The 21,752-nt window shown below is 33.4% G+C and overlaps 3 protein-coding genes across 4 annotated transcripts; all 3 read left to right on the plus strand.

Moving 5' to 3' along the window:
* Positions 1-45: 45 nt before the first annotated feature.
* Positions 46-1,705, plus strand: LOC120330701 (TM2 domain-containing protein 1-like). Its single transcript, XM_039397592.2, has one exon. It carries the CDS (start codon positions 126-128, stop codon positions 672-674), a length of 549 nt encoding a protein of 182 aa, XP_039253526.2. The 5' UTR covers positions 46-125; the 3' UTR covers positions 675-1,705.
* Positions 1,706-1,736: 31 nt separating this feature from the next.
* On the plus strand, positions 1,737-15,393 carry LOC120330700 (coatomer subunit beta-like). Of its 2 annotated transcripts, XR_005567872.2 has the most exons (21): positions 1,737-1,911; positions 2,777-2,928; positions 3,550-3,719; positions 4,113-4,266; positions 5,103-5,293; positions 5,811-5,931; positions 6,283-6,414; positions 6,734-6,856; positions 7,333-7,478; positions 8,322-8,502; positions 8,791-9,015; positions 9,552-9,668; positions 9,831-9,980; positions 10,304-10,453; positions 11,248-11,392; positions 11,703-11,782; positions 12,289-12,440; positions 12,939-13,062; positions 13,584-13,739; positions 13,922-14,034; positions 14,110-15,393. XR_005567872.2 is itself a non-coding variant. In XM_039397591.2 (20 exons), the coding sequence occupies exons 1-20, from the start codon at positions 1,737-1,739 to the stop codon at positions 13,979-13,981; spliced, it is 2,904 nt and encodes a 967-aa protein (XP_039253525.2). In that variant the 3' UTR covers positions 13,982-15,393. The 2 variants fall into 2 exon arrangements, 1 of the variants encoding a protein (XP_039253525.2); XM_039397591.2 differs by having other exon boundaries at positions 13,922-15,393.
* A 2,026-nt stretch (positions 15,394-17,419) lies between these two features.
* Positions 17,420-21,458, plus strand: LOC120331923 (uncharacterized). The gene is made up of 4 exons (XM_039399102.2): positions 17,420-17,843; positions 18,553-18,694; positions 19,963-20,075; positions 20,394-21,458. The coding sequence occupies exons 1-4, from the start codon at positions 17,592-17,594 to the stop codon at positions 20,643-20,645; spliced, it is 759 nt and encodes a 252-aa protein (XP_039255036.2). The 5' UTR covers positions 17,420-17,591; the 3' UTR covers positions 20,646-21,458.
* The last annotated feature ends 294 nt before the right edge of the window (positions 21,459-21,752 follow it).

Genomic DNA, 21,752 nt, shown 5'->3' on the forward strand with positions numbered 1-21,752 from the left:
ATGTCATAATTGAGTGTTTGTTTAATATATCCGACGCAGTCAAGCAAAAAATTCTCCCGAGACACGTCGCCGATAACAGCATTTTTTTGGTCGTAGCTGGTGTTTTCCGCCGCTAGTATTGTAATATGTGCCTGAAAGACGCAAAAATAGCAGCCTATTTGACGTTGCTGACGGTATTTTACTGTACATCGTATGCCCAAGATGCATGTTCTGATCTTTTACCAGGACAATACCGCTGTGCTGAACCTCAAATAGATGAGCATACTCAGGCTGTTGCCAACTGCACACCAGCTGGCAAGTCGAAGATTGACTGCTATCCTGTCAATGGTATAACATGTGATGGGAAATCGTTTAATGGAAGCCAAATTGGTTTCGAAAAACTAATAAACTGTACATATACTAATGGATATTCTTATACAACAGCACTTGGACTTTCAATTTTTCTTGGTTGGTTAGGGATAGATAGATTTTATTTAGGTTATCCAGCACTGGGATTATTGAAGTTTTGCACCTGTGGCATTTTTGGCTTAGGTGCATTTTTTGATTTTTTATTAATTGCATTGCAAGTTGTTCTTCCTGCCGATGGTTCAAATTATGTCATTGATCTCTATGGACCCCGATTGCGGGAAATTTCTATAAATGCTGAAACTTATTTTAAACCACAACTTGAATGATAATTTTAGACTGTTTTTGTATACTATATCCAGATATATGTATACTCTTATTTAACACTGTGCTATTTCTATTGATCTTATTAGAAGCAATAATCCAGTATGACCCAATTTGTCAAAATTATTAAGTGTAACTAGTCAGAATATATCATTCTGAAGTTATTCTCCTGTATTTGACTGCATACTAATATGTTTTCTGTGGTTCCGCTGAGCTAATAATATACCAATTTAAACTGGCCCTGATTTGGTTTTCTCAATTTTCAGTGCTCAAAATGTCATTCACTTGACTGAGTTGAACTGTATTATTTTTTTATTTGAGCCTGAAAAAAAATTCTTCAGATATTTAGTTTTTCAGTAATCTTTTGTCATTTTTCACTCATTTTGCAACTTTTTTTTGTATTGCTGTGTGGATATATGAAAAATCCGTTGTTATCTGTTTCATTTTTCAAACCAACAATAGTCTTTATATGTAATAGTAGTTTTGTTTTTTTTTAAGGGACATTCATAGTATGTTTCTATTTGAATGGAAAACTGCCTGTCATAATATGTTATTTAGAATGCAAATTTTTCTGATAGGATTATACCATTGCCATTCCATGCATTCTATTTCATATCTCAGATGATGAATATGGATGAATTTTGGAAAAATTATTGTTTTTATTTAATTTTTTCTGTGTTGTGCAGTATACTATTTTACCCGACTCAAAAGCAAAGCCTCAAGCGACCATTGAGAACTTTAGGAGTGTTAGTAAATTATCTATGAACCTAATTTGGTAAAGATATGTTAGTCTTGCCATATTAACTTAACAAAACTGCTCTTGGTGAATGAGAGAGCAACAATTGCGCAATTTTTATTGTGAAGCTGTAAATGTCTCACTTTACAAGCTACGATCTGCTATATAACATAACTTTCTTTTCAATGCAAGCTTTAAAATAGTATACCCCCTATTACTCCTGTTTTTTAATTTTTTTTATCATGTTTCTAAAATGCAATGTATTATTTTGTTCAAATATTTTTTGTTTTATTTGATAGATATTTAGATGTGCTAGTGCTTGACTTACAGAATGACATCAGCAGAAAGCATTTGTCACACTCTAATCAATGTACCGTCTGTTACTGATTCGGAGCCATCTAATGAATCACAATTAAAAGCAGATATCGAACATGGCGATATTCGTACTAAAACAGACGCTTTGAAACGCGTCATATTAATGACATTGAATGGAGAAAAACTTCATGGTATGATTTTTTTTGGTATTCAAATAAAATAGTTTATGATTATAATATGTCACATTCTTTTTCAACATATTTTGGGTTATTCATGAGTAATATAATAGTGCATACCAAAATATAAAAATTTAATAATATTGAACAAATATTTCAAAATAATTGGATCCATAGTATTAATCTTCAGTGCTGAGCAGAAACTGAAGTCATACAATTTTTTAAATTGTGAATAGATTTTATCGATACCATATAATATATATATTATAGTTCGTTTGCCTCTACGGGTTTATATGAGGTAAAAAATGGAAACCGATTAAAATAAAACAAGCCTGGTTAGGATAGATTGAGAATTGACTTCATTACGAAATTAAAATTGTAACAGGACTTTATGAATACCTTGTGTATATAGCATAGCGTAATATGTATCGTATGTCTTTCTTCGGAAGATAAAGAAATTGGTTGAAACCGTACATTTGAACCCACGGCAATTGCACCTGCTTACTATCATATCTAAGGATTTTTTATTGTTACACGGATATTTGAACCCATACTAACACTAACCCATGGGTTTTAGCCCTCACATATATATTGAACCAGCGGATATACACATGGGTTCAAATGTACGGTCACCAAAGAAATTCAAGTTATATAAGTAAGGAGATAAGCCACATCAAAATTTAAAATTTTTTGACTGTATTATAGAATAAATTATTTTGTGATAATTTGATCTGGGATATTCATTTACAGTCTGATTTGAATCCAACTGTATTTTTATACAGTATAATGAATATGTCTTTTGAATAGCTTGGAATGAAGTTACATTTTTGTGATTCGATTCAATGCAATTGATTTAAATTATTGCATTCTTTATTACAAGGATTATTGATGACAATCATCAAATACTTGTTGCCTTCTGAAGATCATACTATCAAGAAATTATTGTTGATATTTTGGGAAATATGGCCCAAGACGGACAACGATGGAAAATTGAGGCCTGAGATGATTCTAGTTTGTGATGCTTATAGAAAGGTGGGCTGCTTGATCATTCATGAATTCTATTAAAATTACGCTGAATAAGCATTTAATATGGAGGATTCCCAATATTTTACTAGATAATTGATACATTCGGTTATAAATTGGAAGCCAAATTAAAGCTTGATTGATCAAATTTCAAGTCAAGTTTATGGGTGTAAGTGTAACGGCCTAGTGGTGGCAGCGTTGGGCTTAAACATGTTGGTTATATTAATGAAATCTTGAGTTTTAATCCTATGCCCAGCAACTGACCTAATGTATAATATATTGGATAGATAAGGCCAACTGGACAGATTTCAGTCCTTCTAAAATATAGTGCAATGGCTGCTTGTTTGGAGTGGAAGATGTTTAAAATGTTGCATGGAAAAGTAATATGTAGTCAACTATCAATATCTTAGCATTGGTAATGTGTACTATGCCATTAATATCTTAGCATCGATAATGTCTACGAGACACGGCGACACTGTTTCATTGTTTTTTATCTGTTTGAATGATAAATCCCTATGTTGAAAATTGACTATTAAATTGTTTTAAAATTTATCTTTGTTTTGTTATGTATGACATTTTGATTAAATACAGTTCTGGATTACAGTTCTTGAAGGTTGTCTTTTATTGCAGGATTTGCAACATCCCAATGAGTTCATTCGAGGTTCTACACTTCGTTTCTTGTGTAAACTTCGTCAGGCAGAACTGCTTGAACCACTAATGCCTGCTATTCGTGCCTGTCTTGAACACAGACATAGCTATGTAAGAAGAAATGCAGTTCTTGCCATTTATACTATATTCAGGTAAGTATTCCAAAACACAACCACTATCTGAAATATGAACAACCCTTATAAGGAATGCAATTATTTCAGTCACACTAGGGCAGCATTTCTCAACCCAACAGGCAGAAAAAACAGAACGATTACTATTCTTTGTATGCAGTTTTGCTTATATTATTTGGTTATTCAGTTAATATTCGATATATATATATATATTGGATGCTTTGAAGTTCAAACAAACAACAGAAACAGTTTTCCGCATAGTGAGGGAGTAATAAGGGGATCTAAAAATAGACAAAGGCAGGAATATATTGAGAAAAATTGTAGACCACTGCAGTTAGGGATTTTGCTTTTCATGTGATTTTGACAACAGTCTCTCTTCTCCACATCTGTTTACAGACATTATTTATCTTCCAGGAAATTTGAAAATTTGATTCCTGATGCTCCAGAACTTATTCATGAGTTTCTGGAAGGAGAAAAAGATGCTTCGTGTAAACGAAACGCATTCATGATGTTGATTCATGCTGATCAAGAACGAGCTTTGGATTACTTGAGCACTTGTATTGACCAAGTAAGAGTTTTGTATTTAGTATGACACACATTGCCTGTTATTATTGTGTATATCTCAGTTTCAGTTTTTACTTATATATTTTAGTGCAATGTGTTTGTCGCATGCTTGTATCAGAGTTATCCAAAAGAATGGTTAGTGTACTTCCAAACATATTCATTTTCAATATTGTAATTTATTGAATTTAGAAATGATTTCTTTGAAAATGTGGGCATTTCAAGAATTTGCCTCTTAGGCAAGTTCATGATCCAAAACTTGTTTTATTCAACTTTTCCGAATAACAAAACTTGAAACTTTATTATTATGCAATGACCTCAGGCGTATTCTCTATAAAATATATCACATTTCATGATATAGAATGCTAATATTGCTTAGTGGTGTTGGAGTCTCCAATCTCTATTTAGAATAGTGAATTATTTGTTACCGGCTAATCGGCTATCCCTGGCATATATTTCATGATTTTGCAAACTGGTATTTCTGTTATGAACTTTATTGTGAATCTTGCTGTAGTAGTTTTCTAAACAGGTAAATTCCTCTTTTTTTGATTACCATTATATCGCTATGACTCAATTTAATTATGTAGGTTCAAATCCGATGGGTAATAAATGTGGGAGACATTTGCTGATTGCTGTACCCTTCAATCTCCACCATTGTAGGGTTGTTCTATTACCACTGGTCGGTACTGCCGTCCTCTCACATATGGACCTGTAACTGGACAAGGGGGCTGGCTGAATGATTAAGCCATCTTTTTAACTTTTTCCACTTTACAAGATGAATATGACAATCCTATCTTAATTTATTACCTATATTCAAAATCTATTGTTTTCCATTTTTTCTAGGTGAATACATTCAATGATATTCTGCAGCTTGTTATCGTTGAACTTGTTTACAAAGTTTGTCATGCAAATCCAGGAGAAAGAGCAAGATTTATTCGATGCATATATAATCTATTGCAGTCATCTAGCCCAGCTGTTCGTTATGAAGCTGCAGGAACTTTGGTCACTTTGTCCAGTGCCCCAACCGCTGTCCGGTGAGTAAAACATAAACTGGGCATCTAAAATGAAAAATAAAATATCAACCCATCAATGTTTGTGAACTTTATTAAATTGTGATTAAATAAATACTGTTAAACTATTAAATACTAATATATGAGAAAATGTGATGGTTTAGTGGTTGAATGATGAACTTAACGATGTTGATATCATTAGTTGAAAAATTGTACAGATACTTGATGGTTTCGATGATTAATTTAAACTTTTATGATGATATTTGAGCCAGTGTTTCTGAAAATTGCCCAATGCAGTAGGCCAAGGATGTTTTTTTGTAGACTACAGAAAAAGACCATCACAAAGTACCATTTCTCATGACTAAATTGAACTTATGATTTGGTCAAAGCTTTGATCGCGTCTAGGCGTCAGGATCCCCAAGTGTCTAGAGTTTTAGAAAGGGGGCAATGGGTTAAGAAATCAACAGCACTATATTACAAGGACGACTTCCATTGATTTTTCTTTAGTTGCTGATCCCCCATTTTTTAAACTATATTTCAGTGCTGCCGCCCAATGCTACGTTGAGCTAATTGTGAAAGAAGCTGACAACAATGTCAAACTTATTGTGCTGGATAGATTGATTGAATTGAGAGATCACCCCAGTCATGAAAAAGTTCTTCAGGTATGTCCTAACCTATATTCTATTTCGAGTATTTTCCTGATTGTGTGACTATGGACATAAAATCTTTATGAACGACAATGTCTAAATCTAACATATTATTTGTTCTAAACCTGCATTCCCCAGAAAGACACTGACAAATAGGATTTTTCATTTGTCCTTGGCCTTTTTCGTGACTTGTATGCTTCATGTAAAGCCTTCTCACTAATATATCATTTATTAATCTTCATTTGTAAACATTTGTTGGCATTGGCGTGTGTTCACAATGTGTTAAGAATTGCTTCTTTATACTTATTTTTAAACAAATTTTCAAGTCTCTTAATTTGTTAAGAAAAATAATTGTTTTATTTTCAGGAACTTGTGATGGACATTCTTCGTGCTCTTTCCTCACCTGATCTTGAGGTCCGTGAAAAAACTTTGAATCTGGCTCTGGATCTTGTGTCATCCAGAAATGTGGAAGATCTCGTTAAATTCTTGGAAAAAGAGGTTGGTATTTTGTTAGTATATTAGAAAAGGAAATGTTCATGTCATTCAAGTACAATTATGTTGGAAACAGAATTTCTTCATTTGGGCACAACTTCATGATGGATTTTAACTTTATATTTTCCATTATTCTTCATATGATAGGATATTATGGAGTTATCTTTTCAGTATATTTAACAATATCCATTGTGAATTGGGTAACTTGTGACCAAATTCTGAACGAGCTGTCTGCGCGAACACCACACTGCTAAATCCAACATTTATTGTGGTTTCAAGAACATCATACGCCAAATAAAATTCCGTCTCATCTTTTTTCTATCAGATTTCAAAATCGACCAGTGCTCAAGGACATGATGATACTGATAAATACAGACAGTTATTAGTTCGAGCCATGCATCAATGTACTATCAAGTTTCCAGATACTTCTTCTGTTGTTATTCCAGTGGTAAGTTATATCTTGGTTACATACATAATGGGATGATATAACTTCGTTGATATTATCATTATTCCAAATAACAAAAGAGAAATGCTCAAACATATGGACGCCAAAGTCGTATGACTACAGCAATGTCATCAAAATCCCTGCCAGATGATAAAAAGAATTGTACCCTATCAAATGTGAAGTAGTGCTCATGTAAATCTGTTTTCCTGAATTATTGAAGACATCAAAATTAGGGATAAAATATCTGGCCTAGTAGAAGTCTTCAGTCTTCAAGGACTGAAAATTTGAATTCTGTTAGTTGTGAAGAAACTAAATTTTTTCACTATCCCAACACAGCAACAATAATTCATCAAAGTGATTCATAGGTTCATATTGTGTCCAATTAGTTGTCGAAAAGTTTTAATAGAACTTTGACACCTATATATGCACCCTCTGTAAATTTGAATGCAATAATCCCGGTGAAAAAATATTTTGTTCAGCTGATGGAGTTTCTCAGTGACAGCAATGAACTTGCGGCTGGTGATGTTCTTGTATTTGTTAGAGAAGCTGTTCAAAGATACGATCAACATAAATCTCTCATACTCGATAAGCTACTCGAAGTATTCTCTTCTATCAGGAATTTGAAGTGAGACTGAATCATTGAGTATTGCTAATATGCAGTCTTATTTTTCATCATTGACTAGTTAAAATTTGCAATCAAGATCAACACATGTTATATTATTTAATACCGGTATAAGTTGATTCGTTCAGTTTTGATTGATGTAAATCAAAACATCAGTATTCATCAAGTCTAAAGGCAAGCGAAAAAATTATGACTCAATCGTGAAAATCTGGAGGATTCCAAAATACAATATGATAAACATTCTGCCACAATTTGATCGTTGAGAAATATTCAAGTATTCATGAAAATTTCGGTGGAATTTTAGGTACTGCCGTAGTATGTGTACCCAGTTAAGGTTATAGCTTATGCCATAATTTTATTCAGATTTCCCCCTATTTTAGTTATATTAAGAGTTACTTGATGTAAAATAGGCGAACACAATTAGCTGCCTCCATATTGGTAGACATGCATCTGGAGCGATGAATTTTATGACAGCTCCGAGAAATAAATTTTATAACGAGATCTTTGCTAGCGTCTTCTATAATTTACATTTAGGTTGACGATGCTTAGTCAGCTTAATCTATTTTAGAATTTTGGGTCATAGATTTAGCGTTCAAATTTTAACTCTCTACCCCAAGAATTCAGAATTGCATCTCTGTCAAGGAGTTCGAAAGTGCAACTTTATCTCTGACCTCATATCCTAGCAATAAAAGCATGTCATGCTTGGGACTCCAGATTTCACAGGCCTGTGTGATTCTGAAAAATTTATTTAATATTTTTTCATTGTGACCATTTTTTGTACCCTGTTCATGCTTGTTAGCTGATTGACAAAAATCAAACTCATGCTTTTTTGTTTATTTTGTGCAGAATAATGCGTGGTGTGTTGTGGATCTTGGGTGAATATTGCGATGGAATCGAAAGGATTCTGCATTTCATGGATGACGTTAGAAAATGCGTCGGTGAACTTCCAATCGTTGAAAATGAATTGAAATTGGCTGCTGGAGAAATGCCTGAAGAAAAACCAGAGGAAAAATCAACTAATGATAAGGTATGTTGTTGAAATTATGTTTATACGAGTGTACCTAATCGAAGTGAAATCTCTCTCTAGGGAAGAGATTTTGTTTTCTAGTAGGAAATACTGAACTATGTCTCTGATTTCATTGTAATTTCACTAATATAGTTCAGTTATTTAGTAATATTGTAATACATGTGGGCACATTATAAACTATTTAAAATATGCAAAAGCCAAAGTACAAGTTGTGCGTAATACTACCTAAGGATTCTTTGAATATTGAACAAATAACAAAAAGTCTCATCAACTTTTTTTTCGTTTTAGAAAAAGGAAAAACAAAAGAAGCAGAAAGTTACAGAGATGGGAACATATGCTACTCAGTCGGCACTCAGTGTCGCAGTCAGACCAAAATCGAAGGATGAGCAACGACCACCGTTGCTCAATTTTTTCATGAATGGGGATTTTTCTCTCTCGTCCTCGCTTGCTACTGCCCTCACTAAACTTGCTTTGAGATTTCGAGAAGTTTGCTCTGATCCTAGGAAACAAAATGTAAGTGAAGATTATCAATTTTTAGTGTGCCAAATTTGTATATACAGTATCTTAGAACTAAAAATGGTTTAAAGATATATACCGGTAGTCTGAACACAACTCAACCCAGTGAATTTCAAATTTTCATGATCTGTGGCCCCAGCAATTGAAATGAAAAGAATTGAATAAATTACAGTCAAAATTAAGCTTATTACAGCTAATTGGCTTCTAATTAATATTGTCATCCCAAATAGTAACTAGCGAAGGAGTCGCTCTTGTGAGGCTGAGAAATTTGACCTGACCAAAGTCTAATCATTTTTTGAAGGCAGTGTTCCCTCCTGTTTTTGTACAATTGAGCAGCCTGGACTTCATTTCTTTTCACTCTTGTGCTTGACTTTTTTCCGAATAATAAGATATTGACAAACTATTATACTGTATTTTTTCTTTCAATAAAGAGAACGAAACTTGCAATCATATATATTTCATGTATTTATTCAATTCCACTCTAACTAATTTTTTGAAAATAATTTTACTTACATAAACCCACTTTTTTGCAGTCATTCAATGCTCAATGCATGTTGATATTGTCGAGTGTGTTACATCTCGGTAAATCTGGACTTCCTACTAAATCTATCACTGACGATGATGAATCAAGAATTACACTTTGTTTGAAGGTAAGTGTTACAACATTATGATGTCATATTCATTTTGTTCGGATTGGGTATCGGGCTTAGGCTTCGATACTTTTATAATTTTATTCAAGATCATTTCATTGCTTATTCTGTTTATTTTTTTGTTGACAGTGAATTTATATCGTTAATTTCATTTCTTTCAAGGTGTTGGCGGATTGTTTGCCACTCATGACTGAAATATTTAACGAACGTTGTCGTGAATCACTTTCCTCTCTACTTGCTGTACGTTCTGCAGAAGAAGCTCAAAAACAGAAAGCCGCTGCTAAGAATAGAAGTGCTCTTACTTCTGTGCAGGTTAGAATTGAATGTTTGACTTAATTGCTTTGTGAAGATGTTGCTGCTGGAAGTCTTGTTATGTGTCATTGCGTATGCGAATATACTTTAATATCATTAATATCCTGTGCAAGTTCAATAAAATTAACATTTTTTATTTCTTTTGCGTTTGCTCAGTGTTTTAGCTTAACTGGGAATAAAATCTTCATTTTAAAAAGGCAAACTGAAGTTATGCAAAATATCAGAAATCCACATTTTGATGTCCCTCTCTTGTTACTACTCATCTATGTTATATGTTTGAAAATATGAATGGAAAATTTAGCTATTAATATACTTTTGTTAAGCCCGATGATCCGATCAAGTTCCTTCAACTTCTTGAAAAGACTGAATCAGGAACATTAGAAGATCAATTTGAATTAAGTTTAAGCGCAGCTGTTGGTTCTGCAGCTCAGAAGAAAGAAGCCAGGGATCCTCTTGCTTCAAAATTAAACAAGGTAATAATATATGATAACAAAAGAAAATGTTAAATAATGCACTCCTATCTTGAATATATAGGGTGATAAAGTCATGTTTCAATTACAATATTGTTATGAAGTCAGTTCTCCATATATCCTAACCAGTTTTATTTTTACTTCATTTAGTACACTTTTAAACGCATCACAATATTTTGTTTCTTTGTGGGCAAGTTGATAAGCAGAATATTTTACATTTTATTTAAAGATATTCCTATAATTTTACTTCCAATGAAGTCCATGATGGTTGTGATATTTTGTGATTTCATATGATGACAACAGAGGCTCCCTCTTCCGACGCACTGAGCGCATGGGGAAAAGCCTTCGAACCTGATGTCTGATGCTAATCACAATGAAATAAGAACAAAATAATTCACTATTCAAAAAGTTTCAAAATGAAATCATATGTTCGAATATGGAGTATATTAAATTTATTTTAAAATGGGATTATGTTCAACAAAGAATTTTTTATAAATCATTGTAAATTGATAAAAATTGAATTTGGTTATCGGAACGCTGAAGATCAACAATGTTTCTTTTAATATTCTCTTTTTACTGGGTAGAAAGTAAAATTAAGTGGGTATATTTTATGTCTTAGAAAATATGAAATTTAATGCACGAAAGTATGCTAAATTATTTCTGAAATCAAGATCTAACCTTATCAAATATCACCAATGTCTAATATTAATATATTCGATAATTGATTCATTTGGACATCCCTACTAGTGAGGACAATGTTTTATGTGCTTTTTCTATACTTATTAACTTCCATCCAGGTCACCCAGTTGACAGGCTTTTCAGATCCAGTATATGCAGAAGCATACGTTCATATTAATCAATACGATATTGTATTGGATGTGCTGGTTGTTAACCAAACTACAGATACTTTGCAAAACTGCACATTGGAGCTTGCTACTCTAGGTGAGGATTATGTTATTAACAAAATCCATTGCTTCTCTCACAGATCCAAGCAATATTTTAACTTTTTAAGAATTACTGTTGGATTTGGTGGCAAATGACTGAAAAAAAATCCAAATCCATACAGTTGCTCGAATTGCAAATGTTTGCTCCAGTCGGTAATCTTGTGATACTATAAGATTTTGAAGTCACAACTACTGCTCTGATGTTTGTGATATCCATAATATTTGCCAGTTATTCCCATCAAGCTATTGTCAAAGCTTAATTGGGCATCTAACTTGTTATGGTATATTGTATTGTTCTACATTTTCAGGCGATTTAAAACTTGTTGAAAAACCAAGTCCTCTCACACTTGCTCCTCATGATTTTGCCAACATTAAAGCAAGTGTAAAGGTCAGTACTGTCTAGTATATTTTTATATTATTTATTTCTTCTGGGTGGTTTGGACTCTTCATATAGTCTGCAAGCCAGTTTAAATCGTCAAGTTTGTTTGGTTTTGATGTAAGACTGAGACTAATCACGATTTTAATATTGCATCGCTAAAGATTTGTTCAGACAAGTTAGTTTAATTAGCAATGTTCCCAGTTGCCTATGAGTGGCCTATGAATAACATTGATATAATGTAATCGAGTTATCCAAGAACAATAATCATTTGAAACTGTGAATAAAATTGGTTGAGCTTTAGTGTACTCTGATTAAGAATTGTACTGTCAACATGGGAAAGGTATTTTTAAGTTGTTACATATCTATTTTTGCGCTGAACATTTGTTTATTTGTTGGGTATGGTGAATTAAATCTATTTTCTAGCGGAATGTGTCTTTATTTTATCAATTAGCATTGATTCATATCTGTTCGAAGACTTAGAAGAAGTGATCTTACTTTTGTTTGCTTTTTCCCAGGTTGCTTCCACAGAGAATGGAATCATTTTTGGCAACATCGTTTATGATGTATCGGGAGCTGGTAGTGACAGAAATTGTGTTGTGTTGAATGATATTCATATCGATATCATGGATTACATTACACCTGCTTCATGCTCAGATTCTGAATTTAGGTTAGGTTTTGATTTAGAATGCTAAATACCCAGTTTTACTTTTGATGTGTTTCCGTCGGGTATTTTGTTTGCCATGTTTAAGTAAAAATTCAACAAATGGAAGCAAAAGAATAAATGCAATGCAGTCAAAGAATTAAACAAATCGCTGCCAATGCAGTTATTGTGAGTGGTATTCGTGAAGACCTTTGCTTGTGGCTGTAAAAGAACCACACCAAATTTCACATAAATCTCTATTTCATTTAAAAATGAAGTATTTTCACATTAGTTTTTTTTTTGATTTATTGAAAGAGATCTTTTTTTATTTCATATCAATTTTTAATTTTGTTGTTCTGAACCAGTTTCTTTTTTTCACATTACCTATTATAACTCAACGTCGAGTGTTCTATTTTCCCTAATTAATATTAAATATTAAAGCGATTAATTCAGCATATATCACCATTTTGGTTTTATTTACCCAAAATTTAGAAATTATTTTCAAAACTTTCTTTTCTCCAACAGGCAAATGTGGGCTGAATTTGAATGGGAAAACAAAGTTACAGTCAATACAAATCTATCGAGTCTAAATGATTTCCTCAGCCATATAATCACATCTACCAATATGAAATGTCTGACACCAGAAAAGGTATTATCTTGATTTTACATTGTATTTTAACTGGTTCTTCATTTGATTAGCATGTTTATCTTATCATAAACAGTGGAAAAAAGATAGGTGTCTGGGACTGGATTATTCCACTCGCGAAATTCAAACCACAAATTTTAGGCCATATTTTCTGAAAAATTTTCACTAAGTATGAAAGAATCAATTAGAAAAAATTTTAATGGGGGTTTGGGTTAAATTTTGTGAAGTTCGAATTGAAAACATTCTAGTTTTTAAACCCCAAAAAAATTAGAGTAGTTCAAAGAAATGAATATGACCGGTCACTTTAAATTTTCTGAAATTGTACTATTTAGCTGATTAAAAGTGATAATAAAAAGATTTGGCAACCCAATGTTCACCCCTCTTTATCCAATAGCTCATCTGTCTTTATTTTTAAGTCAGCAACTTTACATTTGTTCAAGTCCTTATTGTCCTATGTCACCCGATTTTATCAATAGTTTTCTTTGTTTCTAGGGTTGATCTTAGACTCATTTGTAATTATTTAGGTTCTTGGAGGTGATTGTGGATTCCTAGCAGCTAATTTATTTGCAAAATCGATATTCGGTGAATGTGCTTTGGCTAATGTTAGTATAGAGAAACCTTCAGATAAAGGACCAGATCATCCAGTGCAAGGACATATCAGGATTCGTGCTAAAAGTCAGGTATGCAATGAATAGGTCCCCAATCTGCTTATTAAATTGATACCAATAAATTTTTGTGAAATATTTCTTCCATTCAGATTCGTGGCTGTGTGCCTGTATTAGAAATTTGGAAATTCAAATTTGTTTTGTATGCCTATTATTGTCATTATTTTGTCATAATGCTAATTTTTCATATTTTCCAGGGGATGGCTCTAAGTTTAGGTGACAAGATAAACTTGACTCAAAAGAAGACCAAGAAATAACACAGGTCTATATTTGGAAATATTTTTTCATGTAGATGACTGATTTTGGAGAAGTAAGCGCAATAAAAGGCAATTATCAAATAATACTGAAATGGACATTTTTAAATTTATTTAGTTCGTTTTTTCAGATTCGGACAAAATCATATTCAACCTCCTAAAAAATCTAATTACGCCGTTCTTACAACTAATTTGGGCCACAGGTGACATTCACGTATATATGCTTAATATTGAAATATATACCGAGAAAAAAAACATGTGCATGGCTTCATAAGTCAGCTATTATGTTTAATGAAATATGGTTACCGATCTGATACTTGGCGATTTACTACATATTTACTTGATGTATAAATAATTGTCACTGTATGGTGACTATGCTATACTATATAATAAAAATGCGTGAATTTGAGAAAAAAATTCAAGTATTGTTATCTTTAGTACTGGAAATATATGTTTCAGCTTCTGAATCTTCAGTAAGATCCTTGTTATTCAACACACGCTCAGTGATTGTTTTGTAGGACATTGAGAATTAGAAACTGCATAGGTTGTTAGTCGTATTGAGCCCATTTCCAATAGTTTTGTACATCCAATTGCCAAAGCTTATGGATGCATCGTATAAATCTGTTGAATATGGTAGTTTCCTCAGCCTACCTTCTGCGATATAATCCAAGTCAGTTTCTGGATATTCTGGAAGTTTTAAAATCCTCAATGAATCCATGGATTGTGCTTTGGACTTGAATGGTCTATTCCGTTTATTCTGTGTTTATATAAATCTTATGCCAAGTCGTATCTTGTAGTCCCAAGTTGTGGATAATTCTCCAATTAATATTTTTGCTTTTTGAATTTCTATAACTTGAAATCATTTGGAATATATATATATTTAAAGCATTCCATTATAGTTCCTTAACTTCCAAATCAGAGCGGGCTTGTTTATGTTTTCTGTCCTTTGTATCTGTAGCACTGGGACAATAGAAATATCAATATACTATATCACTTAGATGGCTTTCACAAATTGTCCGTATATTTGAGTATTGCTTTCTTGTTGCATATGCCAATTCTGTTAAAGTAAGGTTTATCATGATGATTGACGACGAAAGAAAAAACATAGTTCTGCTCGATGGTGACAGTACCAGATTACCAAATAACATAAAATTCATCTTTGTATTTTGTAAGCAATTAAGACTGTGTAGAAAAATGAACATTTAGAGTGTTCACAACTCCTCTTGGTGTAGTTTGATAGTCACCATCTGTCCATATACAACCTTGCTTACAATAGCTAAACTGTCTAATTTGCTGTAGGTAGATTTCTTTGCATTGTATGGTTATTACATTGTTCGATTTCATGTTGATATTATTTATCGCTTTATTTGAAAGTCCGAGGAAGTTGTGAATGTAAAAAAAATAAATGAATCATGCACTTGGGTATTTCTTTTAGAGGTTATAAGCACATATTGTTGTAAGAGGAAAGTATAATACTTTTTATACATGGAACTAGTTCTTTATATCCAAGCAAGCGTGAAGTTCCCATTTAAGCAAAGTTTTAGGTCGACACTTTCGTTGCACTGATCCTTCTCTCGTCAAAATCTAAATTTTAACAGATGTGAACTAAATGTGACAAAACCAGATGAATTTGTAGATTACCTATGGGCGTTAGATTAATGCAGAATTTGCGTTAGGGGTATTGACAAATTATGCACTGTAGCGCATGGTCCATTGTTTCCCACGAACACCAAATATTTTAAGAGTGCGCCGTGTCAAGATTAAGAAGACACATCCACTCGCCAACGTTAGGAATATTTCAAAATGGACTATAGTAAAAAAAACACCAGACAGCCGTTATTCTTGTTGGAACGTAGAAAGAGGAAAACACTGAAACGGCAAAACTCTGCTTTCAACGTCCCAAAACCAACTTCACCCGATGGCTTACGTCGCTCTGCACGGTCGCTGTCCGTTCGCGGGGACTTCGTAACTCACCGAAAGGCGAAGTCAAACATCGAAACACATGCATGATTTCGGATATTGTATCAGCGTGGGAGCTGATTTTCCACTGTGTCCCGTGACCCACCCTCATCTACTCATCTGTCTGCCGATCTCATCCCGCAATTGTATATGGTGATTTTATTTTCATAATATAGGGTGTATGCAGTGGCGGGATTCAAATTTTTTGTCAGCCGGTTCCATCATACAAAAGTCATATTTTTCAACCGGTACTGTTACAAAAGTCATGTTTTTTTCAGTAATGCCAACCGGTTCGCTGATCTCATAAAATTCCGTGAGACGGTTCTATAGAACCGGCTGAATCCCACTACTGGGTATATGTGTTCCAGTTACCACTTGCTATGAACAACTATCATCAGTCGGTACACCTCTTACTAGTCATTTGTTAATTGATACTAAGTACATTAGAAAAAAAGATTCCCGTTACGGGTCGAATTTCTACCTCCATCACTATAGCCAAAACTCTATCTTCTTCCTTCTATCCAACAATAAACTACTTGCGCATCAGTGATTGCTCATAGAAAATATTTTCGCGTGGAATGGCTTATCTGTCTCTTTCAAAGCCAACGCAATAACTATAACACCAGGCATCAAGCAATGGAAATTCGTGCAGAAACATTCATTGTCATGAAGGAATTACATATAGAAAACCAATATAATTAAATAAGAAAATAAAATTTGATAAGCTGCGTTGAGGTATTGTTGTTTTGGGTTGTGGGGCAATAGTTTGTATGGACGTCAATATAACTTTCCGATCTTAAATGTTACCTACAAATTAGAGATCTTCTGTAGTTCCATGACGAAAATCAACGGATTAGTTGGACAAATTTGAACCATATTTTTTTTTTGTGTCACGCTTAGGGAATTCGTATATCATCACTGTGAATTCTGCGATGACCATTGGAGCATGATATTTTGCAGTATATACATATAAGTTGATGCTGATTTTAAAATACTATATATATGATATAGTCTATATATATATATATATATATACATACCAGCAATGTAACAAAAACACAGATTACGGAATCAGAAAGCGGGGGAAAACATAAAGTATATATAAATACTACCTAATTTGAGTAAAAAGAAACAGCCTGCGTTATTTCACTTGAAAATATGTTACAGCAGTTCAGCAGAGGATTCAGGTACAGGTATATTTTAACCCCAGTTTGCTAAGTTTACCGTCATTTCAATAATGCCTAATGCACTGATATTTTTTGAATAAATATACACTTTTCATCTTCGCGCTTCGCGCTATATACCGGGTGGCCCAAAAGTAGGTATACAGTTATTAAACTATTTTATATGCTTTGAAGCTACTTGCAGTTCACTTTATGTTACTTGTTAAGTACCAGAAAATTTGCTTATTTTTTTAGATAATAAATCTAGTGTGAATTTTACATTAGTTTACTAGCTGCTTGGAAGGTAATAAAAAATAAATGAAATAACTGTATATATACCTACTTTTGGGCCACCCTGTATATATATTATCTGCATAGCGATACGGTATTCTAATCCGTTTCTTTTTTCAAAGAGGTTAGTCGTGTCATGATTTCCAAATTAATTCTTATACTTGGCTAGACTTTGCATTGTAAATAATCGTGCAGGAAAAATGAAAGTTATTTGTGCAGGAATGTCAAAATGTGGCACCAAGTCTGTTAACGCAGCACTTCGAGAACTTGGATACGTTGTCTACGATTTTATGGAAAATTATGACTTCTATAATGCCGAATACCAACGATTCGTGAGTGACGATTGGACAGTAGACGATTTCCGTAAAATGTACAATGACGTCGACGTTGTTATTGATGGACCGCTCTATTATTTCTGGGAGGAAGCTTTAGAGTCTTTTCCCGAAGCCAAAGTAAGCACGTTTGCATGACCCCGCTAACAGTCTGCAATGGGCAATCTTTCACGATGCTGTCCATTGTTAGTCGTATATATATGAATTATGTTTATGTATAAAGTTTATGTACTCATGTAAATTCCCAGCAAAGACCAAATTTTCTCAATCTTTAGTGACTTAGAATACAATACAATTTACATATGTATCCCGGGGAGAGGAAAGCCGATAAGACGGCTCAACCATATGGCGAACCACGGCCTCTCGTCCGATCACCATTCCATGTCGGGTATGGGTTTAGATAGTTATTTGTTTTTGGAAGCATGGACTTGATGGTGGAGGAAGCCGTAACCGACCAGCAGTTACGTGAACCACCCTACTGCGACGAGGAGTCCAGCAATCCTCTCGCGCATACCCATCTCGCATGGGATTCGAACCTGCGAACCCAATCAGAGTAATCAGTGGTGCGGTGGCGAGCGTATTTTTAACGCTTAGCACGATGAGACACACCGCCGCGCCACTTTAATAATAGTCGAAAAAAAATAGAAAACGAAAATTTCATACAAATTGCCGAATTGTATTTATGCTATACCGGTCATTATAATTTGAAAAATTAAACTTAGCGGGTCTCAGCCGAGTTGAAAATCAGTCAAAAGTTATCACCCAAAAGCTTGGTATTATGAATCAAATATCTGATTAAGCACATCGAATCTGTAATATCTCTTAACAGGTCATTCTTATGATGAGAGATACGGATGATATTTGGTATGAAAGTATTTCAAGGCAAATTCATCGGAATCTGAAGCACCATTTCTATTACAATTATCTCTCATCAACATGGCGAAGATTTTGGAGATTTGCTTTTAACGCAGGTACAACAATACATTAATTCTTCTCAGCTTTAAATATTTTTATTCGTCACACTCTTGGGTGTTGATCTAACCTTTGACCTCTAAACAATTCTTTCTTCACTTCACAGTTTCCGTAACAATGTCCAATCAGCAGTGTGTTAACCGTGACGCACCAATTGAACTTTTTGCAGTAGTTCAGTCACACTTTCACACATTTTTAAGCCTGGTTGTAAGCGTTGGCTCGTTTTTGCAGTTTTGTGTACAGTCTGTTAGTTTTTAGATGAATTACCGAACTTTAAGTATATATATATAAACCAAATACCTCAATGATCATTTTCTTTTTCGAATAATTTTCGTTTCGCTGCAGTGAACAAAAATTAATGACAAAAAGATGATATATAAAATAATATATCTGTATTTTTAAATGGCAGGCAGATTTACGAAATATTTAAATATTTTGAATCAAAATAGGGGTTAGGTGTAGGGATGTGAGTTTTGAATAATTTATTTTCGAATCGAATTTTCTTTGTTATAGCATTGCATTATAACTTTCTTTAAAATTGGAATAACTACAGAATAAATTGTAATTAAATAATATTTAAAGGATCAATAATGTTACATGTTACGGGAACATCGTAGACATATGTTTTAATAAAGAATAGTGCAACGAAGGTATTATAATGATATTATATTGATACTTTGAAGAAGACATATTTATGAAAAGTCCTAATATTTCAAGTATTCGAACAAAATTGAGCGAAACAATTGGTTCATATAACACCAGGGTTTTTTATGACTTGGAAAAGCCGCAAAGAGGGGCTTTAGTCCATGTTGAAACAATGCAGCTAAACGTCGCGCGATCGCCTCGTGTTATCTGAATTAATATTGAGTTTTTAAATAGAATCAAGCTATTTTTTTTTTCTGAAACGAAACAATCACCAAGGTCGATCGTTGATCGATCAATTCTGGTGCACTTCTCAAAATCACTTTTTTGTCTCAAGCAATCAAGCAGCGACGACTAGTAAATTTCAAAAAACAAGTTGAAAAAGGATAATTTTAGGATAACCAGAAAAGAATCCTCAGACAAGAAACTGAAGTCATCCATATAACCACAATTGAAAATCTGACTGAAAAACAGTTAACTTACACTTGCAAACAAGCATCAATATATTGTTGGGGGATTTTGTTTAATTTTCTGGTAATAATTGAGTAAGAAAAATGCCATAATAACTTTTTTGCAATGGACATTTTCATGTTAGATTGATCACAAATATTTATATCCCAATCAGGTTTGCTGCCTTTTGGCGTTCACTATACTGGGTATAATACGATAGAAGAATCAATCGATGCAGAATTGGCGATGAAGCAATGTTATAGAAGACATATTGCTCATGTTGTACACGTACGATGATTTATTTTATATAACAGTAGTTACTTATTATTGGTTACCACTTTGAGCGTATGCAAATAATCCGAGGTACATATAATTTGCATAAATGGTTAAAATGAATCCTGAATCAATTGCTACATTTACCAAAATTCTGGTTTTCATAGAAGTTCATTAGTTTTGTTCATATCGTCAAGTGTAGTATTTGGGCTTTGCGTAAATAAAACTGAAAAGTATATCTTTAAGAACCATGTGAGATATACGTCTACCTCGTTCCGTATTTCTCGTCAATGTTTAATATTAGGCGACTTTCACATTCATAATTTACAACAGAGCTGTCCTAAAGATCGTCTGCTTATATTCAACTGCAAAGAAGGTTGGAAACCATTATGCGATTTCCTGGAGAAACCAATACCACGTTTCCAGTTTCCCGTAATCAACGTTAAGAGTGAGCTCACAGAAGGTATTTGGAAGAGTGCTGTGTTGAAACGAAGTACAAAAGAAGTATATGTTTCTGTCGGCATCACAGTTATTACCCTGTGCAGCGCTGCCTATGTTTTAGGTCGTTTTAATAAATTCATATGAATGAACTGTCAACTTCAATTTGAATGAGTTTCCGTTGCTGTTAAGTCAAACCAGAACCAAGGTGGTTCTATATACACGAAGTTACCAAAAAAACTATGTTATAAACTGAAGTAAAAATACAACAATATACAATATGTTTATCTCTTCACTTGGCCTTGAATATCTCCTATGTTAAGAATATTGTGTTCTGTTTTTGTGTTTATCAATATAAGACTAAATTGTGGATTGTATATATAGAAAATGAAGTAACAGTAAGTAATTAGTAAAAAAAACGGCATTATCTCGAATTTATACTTGCGGAGCAAAAAGAATACCCAAATAAGGAAGAGTTGGTGCAGTATCTACATATTTCAAGCAATTATGCTTACCTGCTTTAATGTTGCATTTATGCTATAATAAACCATTCTGTCTGAAATTAATAACAATTACTAACTCGATTTTCGTCCTTAATTACTAATAATTGGACACGCATAATTTTGCTAAATTGTTATTGGGAAACGATCGGGTTTTCCAGCCACTAATGGGTCGATCTAATTCAAATTATATATTACTACTTGAAGATGAAACGCTATTACATTTATCTTCCATATAGTACCCGATATTTCATCTAAAATGCTGCTGTTTTGTTTTAATTAGTGGGAACACTTTTTTGTTAATTATAAAAACATTTTATTTCGTCAAACTCCTACGCCGATCGTTTCAACAAAATCGGCTTTACCGTTGCCGATGTACGACCATTTTGTCGATATATTTGAGCAATGGCATCTTGATTTATTGATAATTTTTCAATTATACCTATTCCTGTATATAAGATTTTTGGCTACAATTAATTAGCTTTTCATTTATGTGATGATTCGAATGGCATTTCTTTAAACAAAGAGTGAACTCGCTAAACTATATGGATTCGCATTTTACTTCACGTGCGTACACATGCGGTTTCTTAATATCTAATCATACGAGTTAACATTTGGAAAACCGCTCACCCCCTCAGTAAAGGATAATTAATTGACTGTCTCGACAGATTTACGCGGTTGTTTACCATATTTATCAAAGTGTAACTTGATCGCATAGCTCAAGTCATGCTGCATGCGTCTAAGCCCTGAGGCA

This window comes from Styela clava, chromosome 6, assembly GCF_964204865.1.
Source record: "Styela clava chromosome 6, kaStyClav1.hap1.2, whole genome shotgun sequence".
In the NCBI taxonomy this organism is placed as follows: Eukaryota; Metazoa; Chordata; class Ascidiacea; order Stolidobranchia; family Styelidae; genus Styela; species Styela clava.

What these genes read in the sequence shown, in the direction of transcription:
- LOC120330701 (XM_039397592.2), top strand. Translation starts at nt 126, where the DNA reads ATGTGCCTGAAAGACGCAAAAATAGCAGCCTATTTGACGTTGCTGACG.
- LOC120330700 (XM_039397591.2), top strand. Translation starts at nt 1,737, where the DNA reads ATGACATCAGCAGAAAGCATTTGTCACACTCTAATCAATGTACCGTCT. An exon ending in GCCATTTATACTATATTCAG is followed by an intron (nt 3,720 to 4,112) that starts GTAAGTATTCCA and finishes TTTATCTTCCAG; the next exon opens with GAAATTTGAAAATTTGATTC. An exon ending in TCTTCTATCAGGAATTTGAA is followed by an intron (nt 7,479 to 8,321) that starts GTGAGACTGAAT and finishes TATTTTGTGCAG; the next exon opens with AATAATGCGTGGTGTGTTGT.
- LOC120331923 (XM_039399102.2), top strand. Translation starts at nt 17,592, where the DNA reads ATGAAAGTTATTTGTGCAGGAATGTCAAAATGTGGCACCAAGTCTGTT. An exon ending in GAGATTTGCTTTTAACGCAG is followed by an intron (nt 18,695 to 19,962) that starts GTACAACAATAC and finishes TATCCCAATCAG; the next exon opens with GTTTGCTGCCTTTTGGCGTT. An exon ending in ATATTGCTCATGTTGTACAC is followed by an intron (nt 20,076 to 20,393) that starts GTACGATGATTT and finishes AATTTACAACAG; the next exon opens with AGCTGTCCTAAAGATCGTCT.